This window comes from Borostomias antarcticus (genome assembly GCF_949987555.1).
Source record: "Borostomias antarcticus genome assembly, chromosome: 20".
NCBI classification, from domain to species: domain Eukaryota; kingdom Metazoa; phylum Chordata; class Actinopteri; order Stomiiformes; family Stomiidae; genus Borostomias; species Borostomias antarcticus.
Genome location: NC_140253.1, coordinates 20806615 through 20818649, shown reverse-complemented (window position 1 = coordinate 20818649; position 12035 = coordinate 20806615). Strand labels below are relative to the sequence as shown.

The 12035-nt window shown below is 45.1% G+C and overlaps 1 protein-coding gene across 1 annotated transcript in view; it reads right to left on the bottom strand.

Moving 5' to 3' along the window:
- Positions 1 to 12035, bottom strand: part of LOC311322638 (NACHT, LRR and PYD domains-containing protein 12-like) — a gene marked incomplete at its 3' end in the record, with an annotated part of 224402 nt that overhangs the window by 191372 nt on the left and 20995 nt on the right. The window contains exons 7-8 of the mRNA XM_084454717.1: positions 11566 to 11739; positions 3417 to 3590 (exon numbers count right to left, since the gene is read on the bottom strand). Coding sequence (XP_084310843.1) covers positions 3417 to 3590; positions 11566 to 11739 — 348 coding nt within the window. The remainder of the gene's footprint in view (positions 1 to 3416; positions 3591 to 11565; positions 11740 to 12035) is intronic.

Here is a 12035-nt window from a genome sequence, read left to right as displayed (position 1 = left end):
CACACACACACACTATAACTGATACTTAAACAATGTTACACAAACACACCAGTACTTTAACAATGTTATTATTATCAAGGGATATGATAGGCTGTTTCTGAGCCAGGGAGAGCACATTTGGAGTTTGTGTGTTAAATAATTGTCTGTTCAAAGTTATCTTTAGAGTGCATTACACGAACGCCAGACTGGCAAAAATATACCCAGAGACTGATGACACCTGTAATCGGTGCAAGCAATCACCTGCTAATCACACACACACGTTCTGGTCCTGCCATGAGTTGACAGATTTCTGGCGCGAAATTTACGGTACACTCAGTACTCGACACAGACCTCAGACCCGACCCACTCACTGCCATATTTGGGATCTCTACACACATAACACCCACTCTCTCATCAGCAAAGCAGCGAGTGCTGGCTCTCACCTCCTTGCTAGCTAGACGTCTCATCCTATTCAAATGGAAACACCCCCCCCCCCCTCACACAGTAGCTGGTTGAAAGAGGTTCTTAATCACATAACGCTGGAGAAGATAAGAATCTCAATCACTTACTCCAAACTATCATCTGACAAGACGTGGAAGCCCTTTATTGACTATTTGAACAATACTACTATCCCCCCAGATGACTAGATGCTGACCCCCCCCCCCCCCCCCCCTCTACCTCATCTACCCCCCTTCCCTTTTCTGTACCGTTTGGTTTTGTGTGTCTGTCTCGTCTTTATTTACAGTTTATCATTCATTTATTTACTACATCCCTGCTTTCAGTATTGTTAAGTGCTTTGTCAGGGTTTGGATATGTGGGCAGGAAAGTGGGTGAGTAGGGTTTCGTGTTTTTGTCCTTTTGCTAAAAATCAATAAAAATAATTTTGAAAGAAAGAAAAATAATTGCCCATTTGTGCGTCCTTCGTGGCACACTCTATTATCAAGGGATATGATGTGATATGATGAGGCCAGTGGCATAATGTAGTTATGATGGCCCCAGAGTGAGCTTATTATGATGAACGCTATTAGTGCACACTACTTGAAGCACACACAGCACACACACTGTAGTCTATACACATTTTAACATCAGTGTGCTGTTGAATTAGCTAGCCTACGTTGGCTATTGTACTGGCGAAGTGGAGGTCAGAAAGCCATCAGAACCATGCGCTCACGCAGTAACAAACAGAGGCTCAATCAAATCAAGTCAACTTTACATATCTATGGCTGGGAAGGTTTAGGCAAAAACAACAACACATCAGCAAGCAAGTTGCTACTGTAGATAACTCGCCTATAAACTACTGTAAATAGTTGAGCTGTGGATAAGAGCTAACGATAAGTTTACTATTGACATCCATAAACTTTCTGCACTCAGTTTAACCAGGGCTTGTTGCTGTCGGCTTCACACAACAGAGATGCCTTCATTAGCTGATCTTAGCTAATATTCTTAAAAACATCTGAAAAACACGTTGGCTACACAATGAAACAGGCGCTGAGCGGCGACCTCACTCCATGATAACAACCTGCAGGGGCACGGCCTACCCCAAATCCCCTTGAGAAACACTTGTAGGCTAACATTACTCACCTATTTGAATGGCATTCCACTATTCTTGCATTGAGCAAAATTGAAGACAATGTCCTTAATATTCAACTCTTGGACTCTGAAAATTAAGCCTACCATAATGTATATATAACGTCGTGAAATGTACAGTACATCTAACAATAGCCTAATGTTATTGTTTGGACTTAATGTCAATCAATTGAGGTTCACATTTTTGAATGTTTGTCACTCAATTGAGGTTCAAATAGTAAATGGACTGCACTTATATAGCACTTTTCCACCTTAGCGGCACTCAAAGCGCTTTACAATAGCCTCTCATTCACCCATTCACACACACACATTCACACACCAATGGTGGTAGTTGCCATGCAAGGTGCTAACCTGCTCATTGGGAGCAATTTGGGGTTAGGTGTCTTGCTCAAGGACACTTCGACATGTGGACAGTCGGAGCTGGGATTCGAACCACTGACCCTTCGATCATTGAACGACCCGCTCTACCAACTGAGCTACAGCCGCCCCGTCAACAGTTCACCTTTTACGCCTAGTGAACCATACTGTCTTGTGTCTGATCAAATAGAGACTTAACATTGGACAAGAACATACAGTATTACCCAGCAATCATCATTGCACATCTGTGTATGACAAAAATATGACACGTTTATTAATTGAATCGTTTTAAGTGTATTTGTTTATGTAGAATAAGCATATAATGTTGTTATTGAGTAAGACTTCTGCAGACTATTTTCTGGAGACATGGGTAGAGAGAGTGAGTGAGTGAGTGAGTGAGGGGGAGAGAGAGAGAGAGTGAGAGAGAGAGAGAGAGAGAGAGAGAGAGAGAGTGAGTGAGTGAGTGAGTGAGTGAGAGACAGACATGGGTAGAGAGTGAGTGAGAGAGAGAGAGAGAGAGTGTGAGTGAGTGAGTGAGTGAGTGAGTGAGTGAGTGAGTGAGTGAGTGAGTGAGTGAGTGAGTGAGTGAGTGAGTGAGGGGGAGAGAGAGAGAGAGTGAGAGAGTGAGTGAGTGAGTGAGTAAATGAGTGCTAGCCAAGACAAGAAATAACACACTGCCCCAATCTTCCATCTGCTTTCACCTTGGCCAGCCCATCTCAGCCCAGCCTAACCCAGTCCAGTCCAGCCTAACCCAGTCCAGTCCAGCCTAACCCAGCCCAGTCCAGCCCAGCCCAGTCCAGTCCAGCCTAACCCAGCCCAGCCCATCTCAGCCCAGCCTAGCCCAGTCCAGCCTAACCCAGTCCAGTCCAGCCTAACCCAGTCCAGTCCAGCCTAACCCAGTCCAGCCCAGCCCAGCCTAACCCAGTCCAGTCCAGCCTAACCCAGCCCAGTCCAGCCTAACCCAGTCCAGCCTAACCCAGTCCAGCCTAGCCTAAATGTATATTTAATGGACTATAACGTTTTTCTTCTTATAATAGACTAGGGTGCCTTGGGATTTTAAGTACGTATGAAGGGTGCGGTGACTGAAAGAAAGGTTTAGAAACGCTGGTATATATGGTGTGGCTCTGGGTGGTACCACAGTCATTGTTGTGTCTCTTAGTCTCTGACTGGTTGGCCACCCCTGCCCTAATGATTTGGGATCCTAGCAGCGCCCCTGTCTTGTTCCTAATCTACATTTGTATTAAGTCTTGATTGTGTCTTTGTTCCTTCAATAAAGGACCCACCCACCACCTACAGTCTGTATATGTCTGTATGTAAGCTTTGAGATGATAGTCCCTATTTTGTCAACTCTACTGTATGTACTGTAGTCCAAAGATAATTTCTCAAGTTGAATGTTGATGCTCAAAACATCCCTCTTCAAGGACAGAGATGTACAATTACTTAGACATTTAAATCCCATCATTTAACATGTGAATATGCTCAGGGATACAGACCTCAGTTTCTCCAGTTTGCAGTGTGGACTCCCCAGTCCAGCAGAGAGCAGCTTCACTCCTGAATCCTGCAGGTCATTGTTACTCAGGTCTAACTCTCTCAGGTGGGAGGAGTTTGAGCTGAGAGATGAGGCCAGCAGAGAACAGCATGTCCCTGTTAATCTGCATCCACTCAGGCTGAGGAGACAAGGACAAGAATTAGCAAACATTTTCACCAGTAATCAGTGCTTTGAGAAAGCGTGTTTTCATTGGCAAAACACATTTTCAGACTAATAAAGTACAGAAACGGGTAACTTCACTCTTCACTTCAGTCTTCTGTGATAGTAGCTTTGCTTTCTGTATAATTTAACTGTGACAAAGATGACATTTATTCTACAAACAAACACTGCTACACTAGTGGTGAAAAGGAGGAATGTCAGCTATATTGTCTTCCTCTCTCAGACTGAATTATAAACAGACTGACTCATTCTGGAGCTAGGAGAGAGAGTGCTGCTGCATCTAATATGTTTTAGTCATGAGCAGGTTTTTAATTCCTCTAATGAATACTCAGCATCCATAGAAATGTATGTAAGGCCTTTCCTGATTGGCTGGACACTATGGACCTGAGTCAGCTTGGAGGGTGCTAAGGCTCTTTGGACAGGACATGGGCAGTGCCTGAGCCTCTGATGTTGGAACTCACAAAACGCGGCGGCACCGTGGTGTCAGCACAGTGGTGGGATCCACCAACGAGTTTTCATGCAGTGTTGCACACTAACCACCAGGAGGCATCGTTGATCAAGAAGCAACTAGTGGCAGCAGAGCGTGTGACAATACTGTGGAGAGACTGGTAACTTTAGCTGGAATGTAGCCTATTCTGCGAAACTATAACTAGCCTATATATAAACTATAATTACATAACATTTGAGCTGCACAATGTATGTACATGTATAACAATTGAGAAAGCATCCTATGGTGATGTGAACTTGTGATTCTATTGTGGAATGCAGAAGAGAGACTGATTGGTTGAATGATGAATTGAATGAATGAGCTGAGGGAGGCCTTGTGTGTCCATAGGAAAGAGACTCTATAAGCGACCATGCTGATGTGAGATACTGGATTTTGACACAAATGTGAATTTATCTGTTTACCGAAAGATGAGCGATGTCAAGTGGGGAGCAAAAAAAGAGCGAGCAACAGATTCACTAGGCCAGTGGTTATTGGAACAAAACTTCTTTTTTGAATGGGGTTATTCTATAGGCTATTCATTCTACATTAATCTCATAGCAGTAAGCACTGACATGACTGTTTAAATCAACAGCCTAACACTTCTATTAGCCCATCATTGTTGTCAATAGCGTAGCCTAATGGTCCTGTTCCCGTCTCCATGCCCCCACGCTAGTTTGGACCCACTATTCAAATCTCCCTCAAAACCTGTTAAAACAACCTGATGAAAGAACAAACAGTACTGTTGATGGGGCCTTATCAACTCCAATGGGCAGTCTGCATTTGAATTGAGTTTATCCCCCAAACAGGGAGGAAGGAACCACCTTTATATATATAAACCGTAATTCATCAAGAAAGTATCAACAAATAACACATAACCACACACTGAGATTTCACTCCTAGTTTACAATGAATGATGAAGTGAATGATCTGAGGTAAGCCTGTATGCTAAAGGCAAGAGACTCTACAAGCCACCATGCTGATGTGGGATACTGTATTTTGACACAAATGAGCTAGTGTGAATGTATCTGTTAATCAATAGGCTAGGCCTGAAAGATAACCGCCGAGCACTTAAATGTGAATTTGACTCAATCGCTATTAGCCTATATAACGAGTATACTCACTATCATTGTGATTATGAACACTTGGATTAACAATGGCCTATTATCACCTGGGGACCTCATTTCAATGTTGGCAAGCATACAAAGACATTAAATATACAATGAATAAATACTGTAGCACTATAATGCGGTAGTCTATGCTATGAATTTGATCAGAGCTGCTCTTAGTGGGACTGGCTCAGAAGAAATGCATTTAGCGTACAGCTTGACCGACATTTACTGGGTGGCTGACCATAGTAGACAGTCAAATAACGTATTAAACAAGCTTAGACTAACGTTTAAAGAAGTAGGCTACCCTACTTCCAAAAGAAGGTATTTCAGTATGTTATTTTATTGCCATGCAGGCATGGGTTCTATAACAATTCAACTAAATGTAGGCTACTTTGTTCCTATAGGAACGGGAAATCAGCAATACTTGAAAATGGAATACAAATGCACTTGTTTAAATTAATTCCAATATACTATATCCATGGTTTACAACCATTCGTCTCTTACCTGTACCTAGATAAATAAATAATAAGGTGAACAGTAGCCTAGTAATAATAGGCTATAATATAGTTATCCCAGCAGCGCAGATAGAGATTACAATTAGAACTTGGATGCAATATTACTTTAAAAGCAGAGAATGCGCACAAGACATGGAAGACAAACAGGGATGGAAATGTATTTGTTGATGACTGTTGGCGTTGGTTGAATCCTCCCCCCAGCTCATCAAGTGTATTTGAATATAAACAGCATTGGGAAGGGGGAAGGGCAGTCCAGTTCCTCCTGTGGCTGTCTAGCTCGCTTGCTACGGTCAAGCTGTAGGATAAATGCATTTCTTCTGAGCCAGTCCAGCTAAGCTCTGAGCAACTCTGACATGATCAAATTCATCACATTCCTGGATTAAACAGCTCCAGTAGAGATATTCTACTATAACCAGAGGGCATTACAATATCAAAACTAGATCTATTGACTGCATGACCTGTTAGTCTCTGGCTAGCCCTCGTCCGCTGTGCGCTCACAGAGTCTTGGTGCACGACCCTCTCTCTCTCCAAACTCATTGATTATGTTGAGTCGCTGCGCTCCCCATGCAGTCTGCCACATAATTAGGGGTAGGATCAGTATGCTACATGTAGGCTACATCCTCTCCCCCTTTCTGTAAAGCATATTGTGTTGTCTTTGTATATGAAATGAGCTATAACGATTTAATTGATCTGACTAATAATCAGTTATTGCAGTGGTATTGAAGAAGCAGAAACTTCACCTTTGTGTTGTTTTCCATATACTCAGTTTAGGCCACAGTGAACTCTGATAACCTTTTGCCTAGGCCATACACAGTCTGAGGGCAGAGAAGGTCAAGGAAGGTCCTCTGCTGACCAGTTCTTCTGTAAGAGTAAACAGCAGCTGCTAGAATTGGGTAATCAGACATCGGAGACATCTAGAATGTCCGGTCCCCTAGCAACGGGCTAATCTTGACCTGGCTGATCGACAAATGACTAGATCACTGTACCATTGCAGCCTATCACCATAATCTGAGATGTCACATGACGCCCCCCCTGGTAGAGTGTATTTAAGAACCGCCGGGCTGCTTAGCCGAGGGCAGCTTAGCTTCTTAGCCTCCTAGCCTTGTAACCTGTTAACATGCTAGCTTGCTAGCCCCTTAAGCTGCTCAACAGCTGTACCATAATACTGCATTCTTCATGCTACATTCTTCTCTAATTTCCTGGCTTCTACTTCCACTTCTCCTTCGACAACAACTCGATATTGTAACAATTGGCATAACAATGTAATAATTGTACTCAGCCTAGTTATTGTATCTGGGCTATTGTTTTGTTACACTATATGCTTATTGATTAATAAACCCACGTGATTCATGGCTTCAGGTAATCCAACTGTCTGTTAAGATCTGTATACATAGGATATACATCAGTATTCTGCTCGATTCCTTTATATGACCACAACGGACAGATGTTGAACCCAGAACAGTAACGTTATTAGCAAACATTTTCATCAGCAATCAGTACATTAACAAAGTGTGTTTGCATTGGATAAACACATTGTCAGACTAATAAAGTCTAGAAAAGGGTAACTTCAGTCCTGAGTCTTCTGTGATAGTAGCTTTGCTTTCTGTATAATTAACTGCTAACTGTGACAAAGATGACATTTATTCTACAAACAAACACTGCTACACTAGTGGTGAAAAGGAGGAATGTCAGCTATATTGTCTTCCTCTCTCAGACTGAATTATAAACAGACTGACTCCTTCTGGAGCTAGGAGAGAGAGGAGAGATAGAGAGAGGAGGAGCAGAGAGAAGAGAGAGAGAGAGAGAGAGAGGAGCAGAGAGAAGAGAGAGAGAGAGGAGGAGCAGAGAAGAGGAGAGAGAGAGGAAGGGCAGAGAGAAGAGAGAGAGAGAGAGGAGGAGCAGAGAAGAGGAGAGAGAGAGGAGGAATAGAGAGAAGAGGAGAGAGAGGAGGAGCAGAGAAGAGGAGAGAGAGAGGAGGAGCAGAGAAGAGGAGAGAGAGAGGAGGGACAGAGAGAAGAGGAGAGAGAGAAGAGGAGAGAGAGAGGAGGGACAGAGAGAAGAGGAGAGAGAAGAGGAGAGAGAGAAGAGGAGAGAGAGAGGAGGGACAGAGAGAAGAGGACAGAGAGAAGAGGAGAGAGAGAAGAGGAGAGAGAGAAGAGGAACAGAGAGGAGAGGAGAGAGAGAGGAGGGACAGAGAGAAGAGGAGAGAGAGAAGAGGAGAGAGAGAGAAGAGGAGGAACAGAGAGGAGAGAGAGAAGAGGAGGAACAGATAGAAGAGGAGAGAGAGAGAGGAGGAGAGAGAGAGGAGGAAGAGAGAGAAGAGGAGAGAGAGGAGGAACATAGACTTTGACTTTTGATGCTCTTTAATGAGACATCCTTACAAAACATTAAACACCCCCCCCCCCCACAGTAGCACAGAACAGCATCAGCTCACAATCAAACATCAAGCCCATATGCCCCCACCGTACAAATTGCCACCCCCAGACCCCACACCCTCTCAAACTCAGCCACATTGTTATTGATCACAAAATAGGTGTATTCTACCCTAAGAAGCAGAGCCCCTCCCCCTAACCACCTGGACTGGGTCCGTGGCCCCGCCCCTCTCACCTTATTCCTCCCTGTAATCCAAATGGACAACTTAGCTCACCCAAACACAACATTGAGCAAAACACACTTTGCCCTCCTCCTGCACGTGTACTGTGGGCCCAAAACAAACAGTTCCTTAGAAAACACAAACCCCAACCTCACACATGAGGGCTGTTACAGCACAAACAGAGGAACAAGACGTGCACAAACAGAAAACACATGAACCACCGTCTCCACCTCACCACAGTATGGGCCCCCCTCCCCCACCCCGGGGTCAAGCCCGGCCAGAAAGCGCTCGGTCATCAGGGCAGGACTCTCCACTGCAAGTCCCCTGTCCTTTTAGGGATGGGGGGCTTATACAGCACCCGCCACCTGAACCTCACACTGCTCCCCCCACCTAGAACCCCCTGCCACTGGTGGAACCCAACCCCCTGCAAGGCCCCGACGTTCCTCGCCTTCACACATGCCTCATACAGAGCCCTCCCCCTCACCTGTCTGAGGTCACCAGGCTCCTCCCCCTCACCTGTCTGAGGTCACCAGGGTCATACAGAGCCCTCCCCCTCACCTGTCTGAGGTCACCAGGCTCCTCCCCCTCACCTGTCTGAGGTCACCAGGGTCATACAGAGCCCTCCCCATCACCTGTCTGAGGTCACCAGGGTCATACAGAGCCCTCCCCCTCACCTGTCTGAGGTCACCAGGCTCCTCCCCCTCACCTGTCTGAGGTCACCAGGGTCATACAGAGCCCTCCCCCTCACCTGTCTGAGGTCACCAGGCTCCTCCCCCTCACCTGTCTGAGGTCACCAGGGTCATACAGAGCCCTCCCCCTCACCTGTCTGAGGTCACCAGGGTCATACAGAGCCCTCCCCCTCACCTGTCTGAGGTCACCAGGGTCATACAGAGCCCTCCCCCTCACCTGTCTGAGGTCACCAGGGTCATACAGAGCCCTCCCCCTCACCTGTCTGAGGTCACCAGGGTCATACAGAGCCCTCCCCCTCACCTGTCTGAGGTCACCAGGGTCATACAGAGCCCTCCCCCTCACCTGTCTGAGGTCACCAGGGTCATACAGAGCCCTCCCCCTCACCTGTCTGAGGTCACCAGGCTCCTCCCCCTCACCTGTCTGAGGTCACCAGGGTCATACAGAGCCCTCCCCCTCACCTGTCTGAGGTCACCAGGCTCCTCCCCCTCACCTGTCTGAGGTCACCAGGGTCATACAGAGCCCTCCCCCTCACCTGTCTGAGGTCACCAGGGTCATACAGAGCCCTCCCCCTCACCTGTCTGAGGTCACACACACACATTTAAATACACTGGCACTAAACACCAAACACCAGGTTAGAAATCTAGGTGTCATGGTCGACTCTGATCTGAACTTTGAATCTCATGTCAATAACATAACTAGCCTATCTTTCTATCATTTAAGAAACATGGCAAAAGTGCAATCCTTCCTTTCAAAGGCCGACACTGAAAGACTTATGCATGCATTTAGAACCAGCAGACTGGAAACCAGCAAATTATACAAAACACCGCGGCACGAGTCCTTACAAAATCCAGACGGAGGGCTCACATCACACCCGTCCTGAAGGCTCTGCATTGGCTACCTGTCAGCTTCAGAAAAGACTTCAAGATTCTTCTACTGGTTTATAAATCACTCCACAACCGTGCTCCAAAATATATGACTGACATGCTTGTTAGATAAACACCAGCAAGATCCCTGCTGTATGGGTTATGTTCATGTTGTTATATTGAATGTGAGCTTCTATGCTGCTGTATGGGTTATGTTCATGTTGTTATATTGAATGTGAGCTTCTATGCTGCTGTATGGGTTATGTTCATGTTGTTATATTGAATGTGAGCTTCTATGCTGCTGTATGGGTTATGTTCATGTTGTTATATTGAATGTGAGCTTCTATGCTGCTGTATGGGTTATGTTCATGTTGTTATATTGAATGTGAGCTTCTATGCTGCTGTATGGGTTATGTTCATGTTGTTATATTGAATGTGAGCTTCTATGCTGCTCTATGGGTTATGTTCATCAGAATGTATTCATTCTCATCATGATCTGCATTTCAGGTGACCATCTCATGTGACACACAGGAGTCGATACGTTCAGTTACAACCACTGCTACTTCAGCAGGTTGACATTGTGGAGGTGGAGGACGTGAGCCTGTCTTCTGTGGCGTTCTGAGAGGTCCAACACCTGGGTGTCCCAAGTCAGTGATAGCTTCAGATTAGTCAAAGCATACTAGAGAGAAGTTATGTCCTCTGTTTGAACCGTGCTGATGTTGTTGATTTAGTTCACACTAAAGAGTACATTTTGATGCCACTTAAAGGAGAATGCTCGTTTTTGACAACCTGGACCTTATTTACGGCATATTATAAGACGTTTGACTCACCGAGATAACTTTGGTGTAATTCGGAGGCCTGTAGAAGAAATTTAAAATCCAGCGCGAGCCAGTATATCCATGTAATGGAGGCGGACGGGGCACTGAGAATGCAGCTTCTAAAAAATCTATTTTCTGCCACGAAACGGTTGTTTTCATCAATCTGTCTTTATGAATCGCTAGTTGTGCTTACATAGAGCGAGGGCTTGTTGTGGTATTTCACATGCCTCTGTAGTATGATCTTTAGAAACGTCTTTAGAAACAAAATAGCTTCCTCACTTGCTCCAGCACGCATGCGCACAGTGTGCTGGAGCAACACTTGCGCGCTGTGCATGTGCATGTGACAACTGATTTTTTAGAAGCTGCATTCTCAGTGCCCCGTCCGCCGCCATTACATGGATATACTTGGCTCGCGCTGGATTTTAAATTTCTTCTACAGGAATAGAGGCGAACCCAAATGGGCCCCCTAAATATATGCGGCCCCCCCCAAAACAAAATGAACAGGTGTCACTGCCTCTAAACTTCAGCCCCTGATGCTTTTCCCTCAACCCCTAATGATTTGGGATCCTAGCAGCGCCCCTGTTTTGTACCTAATCCACATTTGTATTTAGTCTTGATTGTATCTTTGTTCCTTCAATAAAGGACCCACCCACCACCTACAGTCTGTATATGTCTGTATGTAAGCTTTGAGATGATAGTCCCTATTTTGTCAACTCTACTGTATGTACTGTAGTCCAAAGATAATTTCTCAACTTGAATGTTGATGCTCAAAACATCCCTCTTCAAGGACAGAGATGTACAATTACTTAGACATTTAAATCCAATCATTTAACATGTGAATATGCTCAGGGATACAGACCTCAGTTTCTCCAGTTTGCAGTGTGGACTCCCCAGTCCAGCAGAGAGCAGCTTCACTCCTGAACCCTGCAGGTCATTGTTACTCAGGTCTAACTCTCTCAGGTGGGAGGGGTTTGAGCTGAGAGATGAGGCCAGCAGAGAACAGCATGTCCCTGTTAATCTGCATCCACTCAGGCTGAGGAGACAAGGACAAGTATTAGCAAACATTTTCACCAGTAATCAGTGCTTTGAGAAAGCGTGTTTTCATTGGCAGACAAAACATTTTTTCTGACTAAAGGCGTAACTTCACTCTTCACTTCAGCTTTCTGACAAACACTGCTACACTAGTGGTGAAAAGGAGGAATGACAGCTATATTGTCTTCCTCTCTCAGACTGAATTATAAACAGAGTGACTCATTCTGGAGCTAGGAGAGAGAGTGCTGCTACATCTAATATGTTTTAGTCATGAGCAGGTTTTTAATTCCTCTAATG